General features: G+C 29.0%; 2 protein-coding genes across 2 annotated transcripts; both read right to left on the reverse strand.

The window, feature by feature from the left end:
* LOC114163235 (subtilisin-like protease SBT2.6) lies at positions 1 to 6945 on the reverse strand. Its single transcript, XM_028047415.1, has 11 exons — positions 6678 to 6945; positions 6309 to 6546; positions 5593 to 5737; positions 5086 to 5480; positions 4792 to 4887; positions 4644 to 4716; positions 4044 to 4329; positions 2911 to 3236; positions 2450 to 2717; positions 1332 to 1613; positions 1 to 640 (listed from the first exon to the last, which is right to left on the reverse strand). Exons 2-11 carry the CDS (start codon positions 6491 to 6493, stop codon positions 231 to 233), a joined length of 2466 nt encoding a protein of 821 aa, XP_027903216.1. The 5' UTR covers positions 6494 to 6546; positions 6678 to 6945; the 3' UTR covers positions 1 to 230.
* Positions 6946 to 19554: 12609 nt separating this feature from the next.
* LOC114164448 (DNA-directed RNA polymerase I subunit RPA49) lies at positions 19555 to 23308 on the reverse strand. Its single transcript, XM_028049123.1, has 5 exons — positions 23207 to 23308; positions 22580 to 22994; positions 22352 to 22492; positions 20824 to 21138; positions 19555 to 20165 (listed from the first exon to the last, which is right to left on the reverse strand). Exons 2-5 carry the CDS (start codon positions 22988 to 22990, stop codon positions 19749 to 19751), a joined length of 1284 nt encoding a protein of 427 aa, XP_027904924.1. The 5' UTR covers positions 22991 to 22994; positions 23207 to 23308; the 3' UTR covers positions 19555 to 19748.
* Between the last annotated feature and the right edge of the window lie 2442 nt (positions 23309 to 25750).

Here is a 25750-nt window from a genome sequence, read left to right on the forward strand (position 1 = left end):
TGTAAAACCTTCAGAAGAAGAAGCATTCCAATAAATAACAAGATGTTATTTGCAAAACTTTAAATGTGGAATAAAATAAACCAGGAGTGTTCCCCTTACACCTGCTTACCTTTACATCTATTCAACACCATATTATATTTTCTGAATAAATCTAAAGCCGTACATACCTTATTTCCACAAGTTACAAAGAATATTACACGCATAACTTTTCTTTGCTGACCAGACTAAAGCTATCTTGAGTATCCATTGGCAAGAACAGGGATCCTCACCTTGTGCCCTCTGCTTCCTTTCAATAACACCTCTCCAAAACTATAGGTTCCTGTCACTGAGCGAACAGTGAGTGTCACAGTAAACTTACGTGATGCACCTGCTCTAATGGTCATTGCAGGAGGATTCACGTCAATGGCAACTGCTGGTTGCATCCTGGCTGTGATCACGTAGGTTTCTTCCTCATCAGCAACATTCGTGAGAGTGCGTGTGACAATTTGAGTTCTTACAAGATGGGAAATTGTAATGGATGGAGTGTTTAAATTTGATGGGTGGCCCAGGCTGTTGTTACATGGCGAGTTTGTGTAGTTCTTTATCTCATGAACATCAATGCCAGGTGTTGTGCACAAGAACCCTAGATAATCCTCATATCCTGCAAAATCAATGGAAAAATTACGTAAACAGTTCTTTGCTGTTTTTATTTTCTTGCTGTACATATTGATACTAAAACGGATTACAGGGACGCATTGTCTTTTTTAAATTTAAAATACATGCAGAAAACTGAAATGATAACTTCCGGACCTTCAGAAAGATATATTTAAGTACATATTTTAATAAGAGAAGATTCTAAAAAAAGTCTTGGTACAATATTTTCCCGCAATATCTTACAATAACTATGTATTTAAGTACATAGTTTAGTAAGAGAAGATTCCGAAAGAAGTCTTGGCACAACACTTTTCCATAAAGGAACAACAATATCTTAGAATAACTATTTGAATCCTTTTGTAAATGACTTCTCTTTAATGGTACCGTTTAATTACATCTCCTACCTCTCCGCTAATGCGATTGGTTGCAATTGCTGTCCTGGTCATTGAAACCTCAAAAAAACTTGACTTTATTGCCACAATGGCAGTTTTGAATCGCTTTTAAAAACTTGTTCGCATCGATTTAAGTAATTTGTTATAGAAAAAGGTTGCACCCAATGCCAATTTCTTGTCACAGAAATTCCTGAATTTTACTTTACCTTTAAATTCTCACATACAAGTGAATTCAAGTTTATTGGTCAACTCAGAACACAAACGTGCCAGTAGAGGAGTACATTAGAGAGGGAGAGGTGAACAAACCTGCGTCAAAGACTAGGCCAGGGTCCAAGGCAGCTCTTGGATTAACGTGTCCACTCCCATAATCAAAAGGAGTGGCTCTGACCAGGTTCATAGCTTCTGATTCAGAATATTGCTGTGCTAGAATAGGATTTCCTGCTCTGTCTAGTGTTGTAGATGTTGTCATCAAGGCTGATTTAATGGCAGCAGGACTCCAATGTGGATGTTTTTGCTTTATAAGAGCAGCAATTCCAGCTATATGTGGTGCAGCCATACTGGTCCCAGATATCATGGCAAATCCCTCTCCTGCTCAAGAAAAAACTGCTTAAATAAATCAATTTCTATAATATATTGACGATATGTCTTATTTCATGTTTTTCTTCTCTTTCGTACTTAATAGTGCAACAATTCTTCCAAAAATGCTACGAAATCCTGCCACATGCGTAGGGTCCGAAATTCTTTCAAAGAAGTAGATCTATGAGAAAAATTGAAGACTCATTTTTCTGGATATTGCAGACTGCACCCATCTCCCTAATAAATTTTCCAGTGTCATATCACAAAACTAAGCATTGTTTAACTTCTAAAATAATTATATGCCGACTTATGATTAGATGATGATCTGAAACAAAAATTCTTAAAAAACACTAATTGACGCTTATTTGAGAAAAATAATAAGCATTATTTAATTGTACCAACATTTAAAGATAAACTTTTTATTAAACTACTTTTTCTTAAAACTACGTCTCAGTAAAACTGAGTTATGGGAAATAAAATCTCAAATTATGAAAGGCATTTTAGGATAGGACAAGGGATAATGATATTTTAACCAACTTTTCTTTTTACCCACTTTTAACTCACCACTCCGATCACTTTTCAATTATTTATTTTGATTTTTTTTAGAGGTATAATGTAATGATCTAAGAGTGATTGGAATAGTGAGTTAAAATTGAGTTAAAAAAAGTGGATCAAAATATCATTATCTTTTAGGATAGTCTCGCTAAATTATTTGAGATTTGTTTACACGTAAGACAAGAACTTTTTATATATTTGGATGAAAGGGAGTAATTGTTTGAATAAAGACAAAAAATAAAAATAAAAATCCAACGACAGTTAAAAGGCAACTTAGTCAAACCATTACTTACCAACATAATTTGGCTCATCAGTTCCATTTAGAGACCAAGCAGCCCAAATCAAAGAACCCGGAGCTAATATATCTGGTTTGAGAAGATCTGCCTCTTGGAAGCTAAAGTCCTTTATATTTGGTCCTCTGGCAGAAAAAACTGCTACTTGTGGTGCAGATTTGTGGAGAATAGGCATCAAACCGTCCTCAATTTTACCTGTACCTGTGAAAGTCTTCACCCTTCCAGTCCAGTCTCTTGGTGTGGAAATATTATAATAATCTATCAGTTCCTGAAGATAAGATTTTGCATGTTCCAAATAATTATATATCGCACACTTTGTGATAAAAAAAAAGTAGTGATAAAAACATACAAAAAGGATATTAAGACAGTAGATGAAGTAGGCTGTGGAGTACATAATTGGGTACAAGAAAACAGATGGAAACAGTTAGCATTCATCATCCATCTATATGTGATTCAAGTACCTTTGATTTACTGGTATCTGTGATAAGAATCCCGGGAATGCCAACGGGGACCGGATCAAATTTTGCTCCAGGAGAAACATTTTCAACACACAGAACAAATCCAACTGCTCCAAGGGCCTTTGCTGTTTCTGAGACCTGTTTTATTGATGCAGAACCAACAACAAAATTGTAAGAATAGCCACAGAGAAGAATATTTCCCTTTATTAAGTTCTTGTTAAAAACTTCTGGCCTCTGACAATCAGTGGGGCTGTACTTCGTAACAGAAGAATCAAGAAGCGCATCATTTGCGGCAACCAATGTGTATGTTTGGTTTATACGTGTAGAAGCTGCAAAAGCCAATACCAACAAAAGTAAATGAATTGTGGACAACCATAAATATGCTTTGGCACATAAGCATGAAGTTTGTTGAACACTAAAATGACTAATTAATTGCTAGAAACAACTCATGAATTTGCATTCCCACCGGCTGACATTTATACCCTAATTAACTGAAAGAAACCTTACGAATTTAAGTCCATAATAGCGACTTGTAAAGAGTGCATTAAAGAGTATGTTACTATGATTTATCTTTTCACATAATAACTTATATAATCAAAATACCTTGGACAACAAGAGATGAATAGGATTCAATAATTCTGTAATTTTTTTGATAAATTAAACATGAATAAGGGAATAACAATACTCATACTTTTTTCTTCAATATCTTTAAACCTATCACAACTTGATACAATTAAATCTAGTATATGCTTTTCGTCAATTATTGTAAAGAAAAATACAGAAGATTATTTGGCGAAGGCATTTATCCAAGGCTTTTCGTCAAAGTGATACACATGTACACTCAGAACTAACTGATTTTATTTGCAAAAGAAAAGATTATGACTCTTACTATCTTTTCCATTTTCTTCTTGTCACGTATGAGAACGATGCTAAAATAATCTATTGAGTAAAGAAGTAAAATGAAAAGAGACTACCTTTCCTTTACAATGTCGTTTTCTTTTTAACTTTTTTATTCTTTCCTTCACCAATTATAAGTTAGATTTACAGAACAATCATCAACAATGTGTCTCCAAACATCCGTCCATGATTAAGAAAATTACATCTTAAGAAAAATAGTAGGAAGTTTGAGAACTCACGTGACAATCCAATTCCAGCTAAGATTTTTCCATTTCCAAGGATCAAATGGTTTTTGTATCTACGATCATCAATTGCAGCAGCCACTGTTGCTATCCATGGACTGTATGAAACTAATGACTTGGGAAAAGGACCACCATTTCCAGCAGCCTGTGCGACAAACACACCAGCTTTCACAGCTCCAAGAAGTGTAGCATCAAAAGGATTCAAAAACGTAGTTTTGGTGTTTGATGGAGGACTATTTGGTCCAACTGATAGGCTAATTATATCCACCCCATCATGCACAGCCTGTTCACTTTCAAATTTAAATAATTAGACATCTTGAGATACAATGCTTAAAAGGTTAAGTGTATAAGTGATTGTTTAATTTTATGTTGAACTTCAATGTTGAGTTAGACTTTTTCATCCGAAAATAAGAAAACTGAGGAATCATTTCTTCACAAGCAATTTAGAACATTGCCTCAAGATTAGTGAAGTAAGACATAAGATATTTTCGTGCAGATTCTTCGAGCTAAAAAGAAATTTTTGTCATTAATTTGTTGCAAGGTCAACAGAACATTTGAGATAAAACAACATCATAAACATACAGCAAAGTTGCATACCTGATCAATTGCAGCAACTACATCTGCAACAAATCCTCCAAAAAGTCTATAAAGTGCTTTATACACAGCAATCCTGAAGACACAAAACATGAAGTAGTTCCCGGTTTTAAAGAAAAAGGTGATCAATTGGGGAGGCGTCATTCCTCACCTGGCACGGGGAGCCATTCCGCTTGCTTTCCCGAATTCATGCCCGTACATCCTCACTGGAATTCCATTTCTTCCGGCTGCAATAGAGGCTGTATGACTGCCAGATGAACATGCAAGAAGAATAGGGAATTGTTAAAAGAACAGCTGTTATCAAATTGGTATTATCCATTTCCTTTGTTTATGAGACACATAAATAGTTTTCTTTTAACCAAAGTACAGGATCCCTTATGAGAGCATCAGAAGAATTCCTACTTCCAACTGAAGAAATCAATAAAGAAGGGGAATAGGACCTGACCTCCCATGCCCATCTCCATCGAGAGGTGAATCAAAATCAATTGAAGGGTTAAATGCCCCCGCCGCTATTGCAGCTTGCGCAAAATGTTGTGCTCCGATAATTTTCCCATTACAAAAACTTCTTTTAGTTCCAGGATCAACCTCACATTTTCCTTTATATCTCGAAACAGGCCCATAGGGTTCAGTGTTATAAGTGGTAAAGCTTGGATGGTGAGGGTAGATTCCAGAGTCCACAAATCCAATCACAATGTCTTCTCCAGCCCTCTCATAGCCACCACCTGTTGGCCACACCCCAGTTGGAAGCCCCAAAAATTGTGGGGTATGTGTCGTGAGCCTCTTCACCTTCCAGTCCCTCTCAACAGATTTAACCCCAGGAGCATGTCGAAGAGTTTCTGCCTACTAATATAAGAGGATAGGCAACACATGCTCAGATGAAGCTCAAAAACTCAACATATGATTATTAACATATAAACCACATGGTAAAAAAGATATCAACACAAGACATCACCTGTTCGGGGGAAAGATGAACAGCAAACCCATTCATAAGATGTCGATAGCTATAGAGTTTCTCATACGTCCCACGCTCAAACAGCAACCCCAGAAGCAAGTCGTGTCTCTTTTCAAGGTGACGAGCATAAGAAACCACCACCTCACTAAAACAAGATTAAAACAGCACAAAAATTAAGCAAAAAATCACTAGTCAGTCCTTAATCAACAACGCACTTAGCATTAATTCACGTAAAAGAAAAACATCTAAAAAACAGAGTGACGCGAGGAATAACAAACAAAAAAAGAAATGGCCGAAGTCATGGGTCACCATAAAGGAATATCATCACTTTATTATATTTAGAAAATTATTTATATTATTATGTTATCCATTAAACAGAATTTTACAACACTATTTTTAAAAATTTCTAACCATTAACATCAATAATTTTATTTTACACTTCCCTCTCGTCTCAACCCACATCTCTCATTGTATTAAATTTTGTACAAAAAAAAAGTATCAAAACAATTTCTCTTAAAAGAATACCTTATCGGACTAATGGTTGACAAAAATTTTCCACAATCACGTTCTTTTCTGGGAAGTTAATTTAAAAACAAGGTAAAATAACAAATTCAACACGCGATTTCTATACTCGGTAAGAATAACAATAATAGAACACTAAATAATAATATCAATAATAATAAAGTATAGAAGAATATTGTGATTAAACATTACACCTCGTGGAGTCAAGCTTGTGATCATCATCATCAGATTCCACCGCAGTGGCTTCAAAGCCATCGACACCACCCCTGTAACTTATAACAGGCTCTCCTTCAACAGTCACTATGTAAATCTCTGCCTTCCCGAATTTCGCAAGGCCAAACAGAATTATCATAAATACACACACGAACTCCAACCTCATTTCTCACCAATGCAGTCACAATCTCAATAAATAAATCACTGCAAGCTTTAGATCTGTTTCATCACACAGCACGGAGTTAGAGAAGTAAAACAGCATAACATTAATTGAGGAAAGTGAAATTAGTGAAGAGAGTGAAAACAGAGTAAGCAGCATTGAGAGTGGAAGTTAGTTAACGATAACGAACCTGCGTGAACGAGAGTGCGATCGGAGAAGAGCAAAGCGCGTGGAGAAGACGATGGAGAGAATAAAGGAGCGAAGCGAAAAGTGAAAGCGAAGAAAGAATCGTGCTCGAGAAGAAAAAGAAGAAGGTTGAAAGAATGAATGAATGATTGATTCAGATACACGCCATTCCAACGGTGATCGGAGAATGAGATCTAACGGTCACCGTTCGTTGTTGAGCATAGTGAAAGAGTGAGTGAGTGAGGTTGCTGTGTGAGGAAGGAGCATGGACACTCCATATATGGAAACTTTTTTTTATGGTGTTGATATTTTTTTAATATTAATAAATTGGTTAGGTGGTGTTATTAAGCTTTTTAACCTTTAATATTAATAGATAAATAAATAAATAAAAATGTTGGTTTGCTTTTCAATTTTCACGGTCAAATGAAATGGAATAATGGTTCTTCTTCTTCGCTTTTCTGTGAAGCAGCGCCGGCGCAAATTTATTGTTTTTTTTTTACAGGTTTCTTTTAAAAAAAAATCACACACTTGTCCTACACTCATAATTAATTAAAAGGTTAAATATGTTTTTTTTTAAGTTTAAGTAAATTTTAGAATTAGTACATTTTTAAAACTTTAAACCAATTTAATCATTCATTTTTTGAAATGCATGAATTTAATCTTTCTTACCAATTTTTGTTAAATTTAATTGATATTTTAAACGTATTTTATAATAATATTTAAGTTAATATTGAAACAAAAATACACTTGAAATTAGATAAACTTAACAAAATTTAGTTAAAATGACCAAATTCACGCATTTTTAAAGATAAATGACTAAATTAACATAAAACTTCAAAAAGGAACTAATTTCAAATTTCACCGAAATTTGAGGGATAAAAACATATTTAGCCCTTTAAGTTATGTTATTTTTTAAAATTTATATTATCTTTTTAAAATTAATATAAGTTATTATAATTAAAAAAATTGAAATATATTTTTATCTATTTTCTCTGTTTTTGGATAATATAAGAGAGATTGATTACTAAAAGAAAAAATAAGTTAGAAGTTGTGTAGATAGAAGAAATAGTCATGAAACTATTAACAATTAAAGTTATATATAGTTTAATGTTATATACTATATTTTATCCGATAAAATAATATAAAATTTTAAGAAAATAAACTCTAAAAAGTAAGCTAATTTTTTTTATTGAAAATAACATTAAAAATACTTAAAGTAGTGCAACTGAATTTCGTCAAATATTAAAACTGAATATTACTAATTAATACAACTTTAATATCACCTTTTGAAAATAAAAACAAAGAAGTTGTTTAATTACGTTAATTACTTAGACTTTTAGAAAATTTTCCAACATGAAATTGACTTTAGGAAGATTATGTTCCCGACACATGAAATTGACTTTAGTAGCACATTATGTATTCGCAATATAAACTTTATATTAATCCTACTAAAGAAAGAGTATATGTATTATGCAATAAACTTTATATAAAAGTAATTTAATAGTAAAAATTAAGGTATAAAATTGTAATGAGAGTGTCTTAATCGTAATTAATTGTTAATAAAGGTAAGGCACAAGTTTTGATTATTCTACTGCAACTTGATCTAATTGAGAAGCTATCCATAATTAATTACTATAATAATATAAAGTATCCTAGCATATGAAAACCTATTATTGGTTATTAGCAGTAGTATTACATAAGCAATTTTCCATCTTGGGATTTGTTACTCTTTTAAGATTCGACATTACTTTTTTACTGTTGTGTATCTTTTGGGTTAGCTAGTTAAAGGTTCACAAAATTAACAACTAATTATGTAATTAAAAGAAGATACCAAATATTTATCAGAAAATGTAGAAATACATTTCCTATAAATAAATACACTTTCTAATTCTACTTTTGATTTTATATCAGACTATGTAAATGTCATATTTTTTAATACATTTCAATCTATAAGAATGTATCCCAATTTTTTTGTTTTAATTCAACCTTTAGCTTTTCTGAATATTCGTTTATTAATTTCTTCAAGAAAAAAATATTATACTCACTTTTGAGATCTTACAAAATAATACAAAGGTCCATTTAATTTAAAAATAAATATTTGTCTGCTTTTATAGTTTTAATAAAGTGGTACATGTGTTGACTACAATTTAAATAAAATAAATTAAAAAATAAAATATTTTTTAAATAATATTTTACTTTAATATATCATTTTTACAGTTAATTTCTTAATTTAAAAAATAAATAAAGATAGTATGTTTCTTTTTCAACATCCTTATATAACTTTTTATATGAAACTAATTTTATTTTTTTAAGGTGGTAAACCATTGACTTTTTTAATACATTTTATTAAGTTGTTGTGATTTAAGTATAATCAGTCCATTTTTAACTGTGGCAACAAACATTGAGTTGGATTTTTTATGTATAAATTATTTTTTCTAATTATAAAAAGAGTTTTTATTTCCTTTCTTCATTTTGTCTATTTAAAATAAGGTACAATATAAATATATATATATATATATATATATATATATATATATTATTCATTATTATATTGAAAAATAACCATAAAAAAATATTATTAAATGTCAAAGATTTTAAACATGTATATACAATACAATGATATTAGACTCTTCTTATTCTATTTGCATACATTTTTCTAATTTGCACCATATTACAATCTCAATATTAATTATCAGAAAATTAGATATAAATTACAATTTTCATATTGAATGTAAATGATCAAGATGAGCTATAAGAAAAAGACTTACAAAAATATTATTTCAATATTTTAAATTAATTACAATGTTTTCATTTTTAGTATAATTTCTTCATTAAGTAAATTTATTATTCATGAGGAAATATTTCAATTTTCAAATGTATTTGTGAGAATTTCGAGTTTTTGATATAAGTATTTTGAATGGATTTGTGCATAAAAAAAACATGTGAGATGAAAAAAAAAAAGTGAAAAACTTACATTTAAGAAATACTTTTTATTTTTTTGACTAATTATTTTGATAAAAAAATATTTATATTATTTTCCCTTTAAAAAATGTATTAACATTATTTAATTCAGCCAAATCAATAACCCATACGAATAAACTTTTTATTCTAATCTATCATATTTTCATTAAATCATCAAATTATTTTATTTTCTCTTCCAATCCCTTCAAATTAAACCTCAACAATTCACTCCCTTAAAATTAAAATTAAAGTAAAAAGAAAAAAAATGTGTGTAATAAAGAAAAGCATAATGAATGTGATTAAAATTAGAAGCAACATTGTTGAGAAATTAAATGCAAGATTAGAGAGTGAAATGTGACCTCACCTTTATTGATTGATACATTTGTTGACCTTTTGATGAGTTTGTAGTTTGTGGGCATGTTCATGAATTTGTTGAATGTGACATCCACTAATTCATTTCTTATAAATGGGACAACACCATTGTCATGTGGGAGAAAGCTACAATCTAATCAAACACACTCTTTTACTACCATTTTCATTAATTCTTGAGATGTGGTGGTGTTAATTATCAATGGTATATAACACTCTTGGTATCTCCATTTTTTTCATTTACAATTTTATTATTATTGTTTCTAAACATAATTCCTAGACTTGTTTAGACTTTAGAATGCAACTTTTTCAAAAGAATATAAATCCGTTTAAGATAGATTATGAAAAAGAAAAAATAGAAGTCATATTAATTCATCCTTGTTTCTTTATTTACATTTAGTACTTTTTGAAGAACTCTTAATGAACTCTACTAATAATAAAAGTTCAATTACAATTCAAATATATAAATTATTCTTCATTATCACATATCACAAATGCACAAATGATTCGTGATTATTTTTTCTTTAATTTTATATTGAGAAGAATTATAATTATTGAAATATTTTATGACGAAATATATTCTTTGGATAATAAATTTTTGAATAAATTAAAATTCTAAAATTTTATTAGAGCGATTAAATTATTTAAAATTAAATGAATTTCAAATTTTATTAGAGTGATTTTGTCGAGTTGGACTTAAACAAACTTGACTCGACATGGATTTAGTCAAACTTGGCGAACTTGATTCTACCTTGACCTGAAATGCTTGGAGTCGAGTCGACTCAACTCAACATGGGATTGGGTTGACTTGGCTTAACTAAGCTTGGGTCAGGCCAACTCGACTAGGTTTGGGCCCTAACCAACTTAGATCAGCTTAGGTTAAGCTTAATTGATTTTGATTGTTTAGACTTGACCTTGTCTAGATCAAACTATATGATGACAAAAATACTCATGTCTGTGAGTATTCACATATAAAATTTGTGACGAATAGTTAGTATTCGTGAGTATTTATTACTCGCGGGTAACGTGTATTTTAATATCCGTTTATAAACGAGTCGGATGCAGATATCGTACTATCCATAATTACGAGTATTCGATACCCACAAAAAATTAAATTTTAAATTAATTTATTGGATAACGAGATGGGTAGCGGGTAGATTTTCTTATGCGGGTGTGTTCGAACTGTTGTTATCCCTATGTTCAACTTGATTAAATATGAATTGTTCCAACTCAATTTAACCTAAATTTAGACCAACTTAACTCGATCTGGATTTGAACCAACTCAACTTGAGTTTTTGGCTAATTAACTCTGCATGACTTGTTAAATACTATTCCACTTTAACGCTATTTTTAATATTTTAAATTATAATCCTTATGACTTATGATTATTATATGACAAATATTAGTATTTCGTTTTGTATATCAGTATTAGACGAATGATTTCATGCCTTGTCAAAACAAAATTAAATATGCATTATATATATATATATATATATATATATATATATATATATATATATATATATATATAAACGATATTAAGACTTGGAGTCTTCTACACTAAATAGAAACATCTAATAAGTAAAGTACTGTAACAAATATTTTCTTTCAATTTCAAATCCCAAAAACAGATATTAAAACATTTTAAAATACTATATGTTTTTTTCTCCCCGTTTAAGTTTGATTAAGCTTTTTATTCCTTATAATTTATTATTATTATTACTTATTATTATTATTTTATCTTATAATTTTATTTTGAAATTATTCATGTAAATTTCATACGCTTCTAGTTTTAATTTTTATCAAAAGTTCATGCTAGACATAATATGTCCATGCTAATTAAGCATAATATGTCCTTTAATATCTTCATCATGCTAACACTAAAAAACATTTTATTATTTATCATCGCATGAAAAATATTATTAAAATAAAAAGAAAAATCATGGGCCAAATCAAATTCATAATCAAATAATACATGACAACCTTTAGACTAAAACTAAGCTCCTTTCTATATTGAAAGTTGATATGTAGTATGAAAAAAAATATTAATATTAAAAAATAAAACTAATATTAGAAAATAAAACAAAATATCATTTAAAATTTTCTCTATTTACCAAAGCTTATGTATTAGTCAACTTATAAGCATTTCTTTCCCTAAAAATATAAGAAATTTAAAATTCTCTTCATATATTTATAGAAAGTCAGACATTTATTTCGTTATCTTTATGAGTCCAAGGACTATATTTTGAGTATTCAAAATTTTATACACCACAACTTAGTCACATTCAAACCATAGACATGAGAACTTCTCTTTCTAAATATACTTGATAGATATAATTTTCATAAGTTTATCGTAAAGAAAATTTTACAAGTCCAAAAAAGAAAAAAAAAACTATTAATAAATTATTCTTTACTACCTATAAAAATACAACCACGACAATCAAGTCCTTTACAAGTCAAAAAAAGAAAAAAGAAATATTAATATATTATTCTTTACTACCTCTAAAAATGCAATCACAACAACCAAGTCTATTTACACCACTGTCAATATTTATTTTAATCTAATGCAATTTCGAAAATTTTCAAATGACTGAAATTAAAAGGGAAGGGTTATTATTTAACCGTGTACAAAAATGTTAAAACCTATGTCATGCTGATGTAATGAGAAGTTAGGAATGTATCAAATAGATAATTGTTGCTTTTTTTCGCATAATATTTTGCATACGATAATGATATTTTAATTTGTTTTTTTATTTATTTTTAACTCATTATTTCAATTTTTTTAAAATTATTATATCATATTATTATAAAAAAATAAAAAAAATAATTTAAAAATAATGAAAATAATAAATTAAAAATGAGTTAAAAAAGAGAGTTAAAATATCTTTATCTTTTAGTTTTGCATATATGTTATTTCTCATTCAGTCTGTATAAACAATTACTTTTTGTCCATTTCTACGTTGGCACTGTTTTATCATAACTTGAATGGATGAGGATGGCTACACTATTCAGAACTACAAAATCAAATTCGACAAAGTAACAAACATGTTTGTGGGTCCATTTACTTGGTGATTATTAATAATTGTGACTCTCAAAATACAAGTAACATCAATTAAAGTCTGGCTCTAAAATCTTATCCTAACATAACCTCATTTAACATGCTAAGATACAAAAATTCGATATTAATTCGATATTAGCAAAGACAAATAAACATGAAAATGTAGATTAGACGTAGATTGGTTGATTAGTACTTTCAGAAAAATATGGTTGAAGGTTGGGGTTGATGTTATATAAATTAATTAATGTTAGATTAAATATCAAGGAATATTTTTTTAGTTCTAATTAGTCAGATGGTACCCATTTTCATTTAGATGTGTCAGATTGGTATCTACTTTTAAAAATGTGTCAATTGAGTCTAAACTTTTGAAAAAATACTTCAATTAGGTCACTTTCAGCAAAAAAATTATTAATACCGTTAATGATATTAATATTTAAGATGACTTAGAAAATTAAGTATTGATATTTATATCAAAATTTAGTGGTAAAAGTCATGAATTAAATTAACGGTTTTAGTAATTTTTGTTTGAAAGAAACCTTATTAATACACTTTTTCAAAAGTTACGACTAAATTAACACATTTTTAAAAGTGGGTGCCAAATTGATACATTGAACGAAAATAGATATTATCCGACTAATTTCAACTTTTTTAAAAAAAAAATAAATATTTGAAAGTGTTTGCATGTGACATGGCCCACTACTTACACTGCTGTGGGAAATATCTCAATATCTTTTGGATACGAAACACTTTTACTTTGAAGGTTGTTGATATTTATATCACTAATTTATTACACCTTAATTAAAAAAATGATGACGTGCTTGTTTGATTCTTCTTAATTAATTTCGATTTCCTGCACCATGTTTACGTGTTTATTTAATTAGTTGAGACAGTTTTGGTATAACTTTTTTTTCTTTCTAATTTATCCTTTTAACGGGAAAGTTATACTGAATATTATACATTAGTATAATAAAAATTAAACTTTTGAACAAAGTAACTTTTGTATAAAAAATCAGTACTAATTAAAAAAAAGCATAAAATAGTATTTAGAGAAAAAGATACGAGACACTGGATAATTCATATAATTTATATATTATTACTTCTTTATATTTTATATCTGTATCACATTAATTATTTATTATTCTTTTCTTGCTCTTGGCTGTACAATATATGTAACACGTTTTAAAAATTATTTTTTTGCCCCATTAATTTTTCTTCTATCTTTTCTATACTTTCACTGCGCAAGAAAAAAAAATTGAAGGCGTGAAAGTACGAGTTATTATTCATGTTTATTATTAATCATTTGCGTGGTTTGCAAAAACGGAGAAAGGAAGGGATGAGGGAGTCTTCATTAGTAAAAAAACTTCAATTACCAACAAAATTTCCTGCAAAAGAAAATTTCATAAAAAATACTTGCAATTTTTTTTGTAAAAGATTATTTACAGAAAATACATGTGAAAGTTGTTGCCTTAATAATAATATTATTTATTTGTTTCTATGAATAAAAATTTACAAAACAAAACCCTTTAATTTGTGTAAAATTATTTGTAAGAAAAATAATATTAATACCCGCCATTTTTTTGCCATCAATATTATATTTTTTATTTAGTGTCTCATTCAAAAAGTACATTTTCTTTTTGTTTTTGACGTGTAAGACCTAGCTTTTGAAACGTTGAAGGTGAGAGTGGTGAACCTGAAGTCTGGCTAATCTTTGATATCGATCTTGTTACTGACATTGATTTCTTTCCATGACAGTCATCGCCTTTTTGGCAAGGATCTTGCCTGTCGTAACTTAAATCAGACGAGACACCAAACCAAAAAGAAATTTGTTTAGAAATTGTTACACTTAAATGTGAACTGAAATGTATAGAAAAAAAAAGATAAAAATAATATGTCAAATATATTTTTACATAATAGTGTAAATTATATTTATTTTATAATTAATTGATTGAGTTTTATTAAGTAACACTACATTATACAAACATAAGTATTGTTTCTATTCATAGTCATTTTTAACTAATTTGTACTAGTACTATTTTTTTTAATATATTTCCTTTTGACTAACTTGTAAAGTATTTTTTAACATGTTATTTCAGGCTTAAAACTGAGTATTTTTTAACCCAATCACTTCTAACTAAGATAGAGAAATTGTCTAGGATTTGATCAAAATATCAAAAGTTTGCTCATTTACGTCTTTTGACATCTACAAGTTTAATAACTTTTTTCTACTTTACTACATGAACACAATGTTCTTACAAAATTATTAGGGTACAAAAAGATTTTGACTATGTTTTAACACTTCGCAAGTTATGTCTCAAATTCTTATTCTTCTCTTCAAATATAACTTTATATAGGCATTGAAAATAAATGTCATGAAAAACCTTTTTCTAGTTGTTGAGAATCTTCAAACTCATCACTTGAATGTTTTCCTTTAGGGATGACAATGCATGGCGGACGGTGAGGCCGGTTCACAGGCTCGTAAGAAAAAAGTGAATTGAGCTGAGTTTATGAGTCTGATTGTCTAATTTGGCCCATTTCGCATAACTCACTACCTTTGCGAGCAAATGATAGAGCAGAATGGGCCAACCCACATAGCTCGCATAATTTTAAATTGTAAAAATAATTTTATTTTTTTAATATTAAATGGAAAGACAAGTACCGCATGATGCAACAAGGGTGTTTTGTTATCACAAGGTGTGTATAAATATAAAGGTTATTAATTTAGCATTCTTTTATATATATATAGTTGGCTATCCATTCTAGTTTATATATATATATATATATTTCCTGCTTTCAAATCCCTTTGTGATTATTAATACTTTCAACTTTTCTTTATCTAGTTTTGTTTAGAGATTTAACAACATATTTTTACTGGCAATCAAATATAATTCTTCGTCAACTAAAATTTCACTTTTATCTTAGTTAGCTGAGATTTGATTCTACTCGTCTCCTTTATATATATATGGTGAAGTTATATATAGTTATTTAATCATCAATTAACTCTAAATTTCTTGTTCAATTAACTTAAGCTTTAATTTTACACAAAAAAAAAAGACTATTCAATTTAACGTATTATTTATAATACCAGATACACCAAATGAAAAACAAGTATAACCCAAAATAATTATATATATATATATATATATATATATATACCATATGTGAAACTATGTGTATACATTCAATTTTACACATGTATTTGCTACTCTCTACGTTTTTTATATACTCTAAATTTTGTATGACAACTAAGTACATTAAATTATAACTTAAAAAAATCATGTAAAAAATATGTTTTATGGAAAGTTTATCATCATGCAAAGCTTGATTTAAACAAAGCAAAAAGTTGACTAAGCGATACAATGAAAAGATGAGGATATATTGATCTAAATTTTTTAAAATAATGTATAGAATAAATTAAAACTTAAAATAGTTTTGTTGCCATTAAATAATGACATATTACAATCATAACATTTTAGATATGTTTTTCGTTCATTATCGCATATTAATTTTTTTGTCGTTTTTTAATGAATTACTGAAATTTTTAACATAATCATGAGCTAATTTATAAAAAATTGAATTCATAAAAAAATGAAATACAAAGATTTATTAAACAAAGGGACATACAAAGTGAGTACTTTTCATAAGTGGATGGGTTAAAACGTATTTAAATCTTTACGTTAAATCAGTTAACTATAGTATTAAATTAGACCAGGTTAAAAAAATTATTCTTTTGCAATAAATAAAAAATTGGACTTGACTCACTTACAAACTAATTTATTTTGGTGGATAAAAATGAAAAAGAGATCACGTAATTATAAAAATAATATAAAATTGAAATCTTAGTTCTTTAATTACTTGTGTATTACATAAAAACTTGAAATTAGAGAGAAATTTATAATTTTTTAACCTATCATGAAATTTGTATTATATGTAATCTTTACGTACTTATTATGAAAGTTTTAATTTTTACATATACTATACTATACTTTGTTATATATATATATATATATATATATATATATATATATATATATATATATATATATATATATTAAATTGGACTAACTTGCTTAACTCAATGGATTAAACCTAAAAAGCGTTTAAGATATTGTACGTTAAGAAAGTTTAAATTGATTCATTTATAAGATAGATTAGATAGCTCAGATCCACAGGTCAGAACGACCACTTTTTTATTTTTATATTTCTAAACAAAAATAAATTACTTATATCACATCTTACTTGATAAATGTCAATAAAATTTGTAAGGGTTATTTTATTTTTCGATTTTTAACTTCGAAGAACTCAGGTTTCTTTTATTATGTTAACATTATAAGTTTTCATTTTTTTCAGTATTTTTTTTTTTTGTAATATTTTCACAGATATTAAGATTAATAAAGTTTCGGAACTTTACAAAATTAATCATTTAAATAAAATTGGTAAAATCAGAAATTAAAATAAAGACAAACAAAGGACTAAAATTGGCATCAGAGACAACACATGGTGTCATAAACATGAAGGCAAGGGTGGTGGGTCTGCCCTACATGTGCAGGAAACAGCATCTTATAATAATATCCTATTTCATTATTCCAAAATAAATAGCAAAATTAAAAATAAATATGCTTCTCTTTGTCTTATCCCATGATCATAGCATATTAGTGGACCATATGATTAAGTTGCATTTGACTGTTTAATTACTGAAAATGACTTTGCATAAGGCCTTTTTAATTTCTTATCCAAAAGGCCATTTCATGAAAGTGTATGTGCACTATTTCTTTAATTGATTAAAAAGTAAATTATAAAACATGTGTTGTTATATGTGTTATTTAATTAAACATCGGTCATTAAAGTAATCTTCAAAAAAATTTAAATATTTCTCTATTACTTTTTCAAGAAAAAAAATATTTAAACTTTTATTTGTGTGATCAACTACTTCCATTTTTTTATTTTTATAATGTATATGTATATAAATATAAATATATGTATGAATGTATATATGTATAGGTATATAATTGGTCCCAAACTCACTTGTATCGACTTGGGTTCGTCTTGACTTAATCTTTATCAAACTAAATCCAACTTGATTTTGATTGAATTAGGACCTACTTAAGCCAACCCAACTCGGGTGAGTATAGATTAGCCTCAACTCAAAAGAATGTGGATCTATTTTGACTCGGCTTGACCTGAGTCCAAACTAACTTAACTCAACTCAGGTTCAAGCTAACTTGACTCTACATGGACCTGAGTAAAGTAGGCTTGACCTAGTCAACCAACCTAGGCTTAGCCATATTCGACAGAACGTGGGTTGGTCTCAACTTGAATGAACTTGGACTCATTCAACTAAATGTGGATTGTCTCGACTTGGCTCAACTTGGACCCTAAGATCGCAGTGGGTCTAGGCCGACTTGTTCGGACTCGAACTAACATTGATGACCAAGACCCAAGCTTACTTAGTTCAACTTAAGTCCAAACCAACTCAATCTAATTGAACTTAGGTTGACTAGGCTTTACTCTTAACTTGAATTTACTTGACTCAACCTTACATGAGCATAACTTGGAACTATATGATTTATGCATTTCACAATTTGAAAATAGTCAAAGTCTCTACTTAAATTGAGAAAAAAAAATTGCTAATATAAAATGAACAAATTCTGAAAACTAAAAAAAACATAAATCAAATAAACTACAAAAGATTATCAATATTAATATTTTTTAATTTTTAATAATTATTTAAAGATTAAATATTTTTTAAATTTGATAATAATTGAATTATTTTATTCAAATAAGAAAAATAAATTTTACTCAATTTGAATAGTCTTGTCCAGACAACATTTGAAAAATAAAACAAGTTAAAATAATTCTCAAATTCAATATATTTGACTCTTAGAAATTATGAAATTTTTTATCCAAATACAAATTCAAGTAATACTTTCTGGATAATATTCTCTTAAATATGTAAGGGAATTTCAAAAGACATTTTTGTCTACCAAATATACTCATAGGGTATACGAAGAATAGTACCAGATGGAGGAAGAAAAAAAGCCTTTGCTGGAGAGAGATAAGTGCAACATTAGCTTATGATCGATCTTTATAAGGTTCACTAGGTTTCGACACGCAAATTCAAGTCATTCCAGGCGATATGGATCTGAAATTCCAAGTTTATCTTGCTATAAAATTCGTTGTGAGGTTGCTTGTGAGATCAAGAAAATGGCAGTGGCCAGTTAACGGGGAGTGTATAGTGTCGATGTTCTCTCAGTACAAAGAATGGTGTTTTCTCCCATGCCACGGATCAAAGAGCTTGCACAAGATCACGGTTTGCTAATTGTTGAGGCTATAAGATCTTTTGAGACTTCATTGTTTGCTATTAAACAAAGACGTTCTGCATTAAGGATCCAAACATCCTTTTTTGTTCTCATAAATTGAGGTTTGGATTTACAATCCTTTTAACCAAAAAGTCCTCCAAACAGTTTGTTCAACAGCAGTACAGAACTAGATTCTATTTTTATCAACATAATTAGAGTATGCTAATTTCAAAATTGCTTCTTCAAAATACTAAAACGGCAAACACGGTTCAGATGTATGCAGATAGAAATAATAACAAATATCCTATCAGAAGAGGTGTTGGATAACAATGTTTTAACATCACAGGATTTGTAACAGTCAATGACCTAAAAAGAGACTCAAGTGATGCATCTACCTCTTCCTCTTTCTTTGCGTTAACTCAGGGAATTTAAGAGGGACAGGAAGCGTAGCACGCAAACCGTTAAAAGCGCTTTTCTGGCGGGTAAATTTGCAACCCAGTTGCTCATAGACTTGTCTCACCGCCATAACATTCATGCTCAGATCCTTTGCTATATCGGTGCAGTCAGTTAGGAAGTCATCAGCGAAAAGTGTAAGCACCAGCACATAACTTACGAGAAGAGAAATTTTTTCAGGGGGCAGCCTTCTTAATTCAGAAACAGCAAACATATTTGTAAATTTATGTCGCAGGATGTTGGGGATTTTATGGCTCTTTGCAGAGAAAACATCAAAGGAATGCTGATCTTTGAACTTTATCAGATGATTGATGTATGAGAGTATGCAGGAAAGCTTCCTCTGTTCTGACTCATCCTGTAAATATAAACAATAGATCACACAGATATTTTAGTTGGAAAAGACAAAAATCAAACCTTGAAGAGTATTTGGATTAAAAACGGATTTTGTACTGAAATAACAGACATCTCATCAAACATTTGCAAAAGAAAATAAAAAGGTAAAAATAAATGAAACTTCTCTCATACGTTAACAAAAACTTATGTACCTAAACTATTTAGACTCTTGTGTTCTAAAAAAATTGAAGTGCATAACTTGATTTTGATCTGTGGAAGCTCAATTCCTTTTACCTCCCTATTTCTTCTTCTACAAGTGTTGACAAGTTAATCCAAACAACATTGGGGTAATCAGACTAACTAACTGCTTACAAATCCCCCATCAAAGAATTCTAGAACGTTTATGGAAAATAAATTCTTCAATTATTGATGTAGGACAAGTCTAAGCATTTCTCATCGTTCTACAATGTAGCCAGTTGTAGAGTATAACTAGTACGGCTGGACATTTTCTTTCTATAACCCAAACTGTTCTGATGATAAATAACAAAAAACTCTGAAGTTACTACTTTAAGCCAGTGCCTTCTCTTTTTTTGTAAGCACAACAGTGTAGGTTGAATACACTATGTTCCATCCATCTAATTTGTTCAAGTTAAGCAAAAGGGTTATATTTGTATCAATACCTTAATTTTTCTTAATCTCTCTACCCTGTTGCGAACAAATGTTGGATAAGAACTGAAGTCCGTCTTTTCTTCCTGATGCAAATTTTTATAGATGTCTTGAAGATAATCCCATTCTCCAGTAAGGATGATTTTGTCCAATACATATGCCTCCTGAGGTGTAGTTGCAGAAGTATCATATGGTGGTATGTTGCGAGAAACATGAGATTCTGTACTTTCAAGAGCGCTTTTGTTTACAGAAACATTTTTCAGTTTCACATCCAGATTCCTTTGAGAATTAGGATCTTCATCTTGCTTGAGAGCTAGCTTCTTTTTAGCCTGCAAAACGATACAGATGCCAAGATTAGTTAAAAATAATTGCAGTAAAGTCAGCTAAATATAGTTGAGTGAAAAATAATATAAGACATTCTTCACATATCATCCCAAAGCTGACAACCAAAGACTAATTTGTCCATGGACCAATAAGAAAAAACAAAATGGAAGACACTTAAATGCAAGCATTTTGAGGATGTAGTAATGATCGAGGAAGCAAAAAGAGGAGGTTAACTCTAAGCTTGAGCTTTGGAGACAAACTTTGAAACCAAACCATTTTTGCTTAGTACGTGCATTGGAATTTTAGGAAGAAATGAGAGGAAAATAATTTAGATGAAGGTAAAAATTAGAGATGCCATACTACAAGCTTCTAAGTTAAGTACTGATATCACAATTACAAAATACAAGCTGAGTGCTTAAAATGGAAAAATGCATTAAGGGTTATTTGCAACTGCAAAATACCCATAAAACATAAGTTTTATCATATATGGCTAAATGACCAGTTATCTTTTATTGTAGATAATGTTTGAAAGTAAAAGAATAACACCAGAATGAAAAAACAAATAGTAGTAGCAAAAATGAGGATGCTAAGGATGTGTCATCAAACAAGAAAGGCCATGATATAGAATGATTATATACAAACAGGGAACTTGATCACCACTAAGGCCAGGACATGACAGAAAACGGGTTCAGGCAATTTAGACATGTTTAGAGGAGGCCACTAAGGGCGCCAATGAGGGGCTAGATCGCAGAAATTTTAGACAAGTGAAAAGGAGTAGAACAATTTTCGAAGCAATAATTAAAAAGAATCTCAAGGTGAATAATATCTCTGGGAATTCAGATTTTGACAAAACCCAATGATGTTGCATGATTCGTGTAGTTGACCTCACTCAGTGAGATAAAAAATACCACTTGTTGTATCCTTGCCTATTAATTCAACCATAGCTAAATAAATTTTATTATGAGAAAGGTGAGCAATGTTTGCTCTACACAGTATCAGTAACCAGTGAAAGCACACAGAACATACAAATTAACAGATCTTACTATGTTAACAAATACATAATCCCTTTTTACATCTATTGCCACTTAAACTAATAGTATGTAGCCACTGCAAATCTGTAAACATCCACACATTAATATCAACTTTTCATTGTGAAAACAAATTTACTGATTGCTATTAGCATAGCTAGCAAAAAGGGTAAATGAATAAAAAAAATACCTTCTCTATATCCCTCTTTGTTCCCCATATAGAAGTCGTCTCTGCAATCTTCTGCTGCGGAGTCATCTCTTCCAATGTTGAGTTCGCAGGCTCATTGTCAGCAGCTTCCATACCTTTAATCTTTGGCTCCAATCTGAATATCTGAACAGCATCCACTAATTAACACAATACACACTGACTTGTTCGACAGCAAGGCAAATGAAACTGTTATTCCCTTTCCCATTTTACCTTATTACCAGCAATGGGAACAATCTTCAGGGTCCCAGCTTCCTTATCAAGGAGTCCAAGAGCGAACATGGCCCGGTGTCCAGCCGCAGCCTCGCCAGAAAAACTAGATCCAACAAATTCCACCGAAGACCCAGGAGGGCGAACAACAAGCTGCATCCTCTTCGACATGTTCCTGTGCCTGTAAAGTTGAAATTCAGAGGGACCGGAACCACTTGCATAATTCTTAACCGGATCAAAACCCGAAGGAAAATAACCGACAACAGGAGCTGTTTTATTGGGGTGCTCATGGACAACCTCCACCGCAACCTCAATTCGATCAGGTTCAGGGGGAACATCTTTTTGCTTCTTGTTCTTCTTGTTCTTCTCCTTTTTGGGAGTTTTGGATTTTGGTGCATTAGTGTCCGAATCCATTACACTGCATCAGTTAACAATTCTCAGATTTCACGCAAAGAACAGATAGAGATGTCGGCACAAATCCTTCATACACACAAATCATAGGCACAGTACAATTCACAGATTTTGAAATCAAAAAGTGTCCTTTGGTATGCAAAATCCAAATAAAATACACAAATTAATAGAAAGACAAAACGAGGAAATCAAATAACAAAGGGTTAGCGGTAAACGCACCTTTACAAAGCGTTCACCCCTATGCGGATAGTGTCTGCTACTGAACAGAGAGAACCCTAAACCCCAACTGAACCCAGAACTGTATAATATAGAACACTTGGTCTTTATTCTAACCATGTTATTTTTACATGTATTATTATCTATAATTATTAATACACATAAATTTTGTATAAGATTTAATAACTTTTTTTAATGCACATAATTTACTATTAATTTTACTTTAATTAATATTATTACTTTTATTATTTTTATAATTTTGATAACATATTTTATTTTAATAACTATGGTAAAAAAAATTGCTATCATAAGAAAAAAAGGAATACACGTATTACTAATTATTATTATTATTATATTTTTCAAATTTCAAATTATTATTATTATACACTAACTTTTCAAAATGTGAATGTTACAAGTTAGATTTTTCAATTCCTAAGACCTAAATGTAAAGTAGAAAATCATGATATTTTAAAATGTTTAATAACTATTACGAAAAAAGATTTATCTTTGTAATCCCAATATACAAAATTCATTATTGATTCTATGCTCATTTATATAGTTTATTTTAGGGATAAATATGTTTTTGGTCCCTTAACTTTTTGTGAATTTTGGAATTAATCCATTTTGAAACTTTGGACCAATTTAGTCATTCATCTTTCGGAATACGTGGATTTAGTCCTTTTAATCAAATTTTGTTAGGTTTATTTGATATTTCGTACGTATTTTAGGATTGTATTTGAGTTGTTTATACTGTTTGACACATTTTTGCTTTAATGTTAAGTCAAATACTATTGTGAAACGCGCTTGAAATGTCAAATAAACTTTACAAAATTTGATTAAAAGGACTAAATCCACGTATTTCAAAAGATGAAGGACTAAATTGATTCAAAGTTTCAAAATGGACTAATTTCAAAATTCACTAAAAGTTAAGGGACCAAAAACATATTTAACCCTTTATTTTATTATTTTATTCTTTAGTTTTCTAATTTTACTTTAATTCAATTAACTATCTATAAAAAAAATACCTATGGTAAAAATTATTTATTTTCTATCTAGGTGTTTCCATTAATTATTATTATATATGTTGAACCTTAAATTATTATTGTTAGCGTGTTTTTTTTATCATTATACACAACTTTTTTTTTTAAATGTGATTGTTTGAAGATAGATTTCTCAATTACTAAAGCCTAAAATTATAGTAGAAAATTATATGTTGTTTTAAAACATTTAAACTAAATTAGTATTATGATAGAGACATTTTTTCCTCTTGAAATGAAAAATTAAAAGATTTATTTGGACAATAAAACATAAATTTGATTTCTAAGAGATTAATTCGGTAAATAAAAATATTTTAATATTTTTTAAATATAAATAAGGTTCAAAATATATGTTACAAATATTTTTTTTATATGATATATAATAAAAGAGCTAGAGAATAATTGTTTAAATTGTTTATGTGGCATATCTTAGGTGGTTTAAATTATTTACACGATTTTTTTAGGGTTTGACATTTCATTTTTGTCGAAAACAATATATATGAAGGTATAGAGATTTTTGGGAACTTGATGCAGTGCATAAAGGAATATGTGGGGTTGTAGAAAGTAATCCATAAATTGATCCAAGGTAGTATTTTGAACACATGTTTCTTATATATTTTGGACTATGCAGATTAAGCCTTCATTGTTTCAACATTCATTCTCATAAATAAACTTCAAAATTCCAAATTTACGTTTTAGTTTACTATTTTTATTTTTAGTTTTATATTGTTTAATTTAGAGACATTTTGAAATGTGCATTTCAGAATACATATGTTGTATTCTATATTATATCTTTCGAAATATAAAATAAAAAACATATCTCGCACAATCCATAATATAAAATTTATATATTAGATTATGTAATTCAAAATAGAAAAACTTATTTTAAATGTTACAATTTAAAATGTAAAAATAAATTGAGTACAAAATATATAGGGATTCAATTGAGTAAAAAAATATGACGAATTGACTCACGGATCTAAATATAGAAACTAAATTACTAACAAATTTTTTTATTGAATTAATATGTGATCACATTTTAAACAATAACATTCACTAGTAGAATTTTCAATATTTTTTTAGGTTTTTTCTTTATAAAATTTTGCAAGAAATATTTTTGTTTTTTATTTTTCTACAAATTTTAATTAGTAGTTATTTTTTTTGGATAATTATTTTTTGTAAATTTATAAAATTTACAAATGTCTCCTACAAATCTTATGTGAAAAACATTTTGTGCAAAATATTTTAAAAAAAAGTTAATAGCAAATTCTTACAAACAATTATGCATAACAAAATTTGTAACTGTTTTCTAAGAAAAAATTAAAAGAAATTGACAAAAAAATATGTATTTTTCTAGTAGTGATTGATTTAACTAAAAAGATCACATTTATCTAACAAAAATTGAGATTCAATTAAGTAAAAAAAATAATATAAGAACAAAAACGAATAAATATAAATACATTAACAAAATTGTGAATTAAGCTTACATTAACTTTTTCACATATTAATA

The sequence above is a fragment of the Vigna unguiculata genome, chromosome 9 (assembly GCF_004118075.2).
Source record: "Vigna unguiculata cultivar IT97K-499-35 chromosome 9, ASM411807v1, whole genome shotgun sequence".
In the NCBI taxonomy this organism is placed as follows: domain Eukaryota; kingdom Viridiplantae; phylum Streptophyta; class Magnoliopsida; order Fabales; family Fabaceae; genus Vigna; species Vigna unguiculata.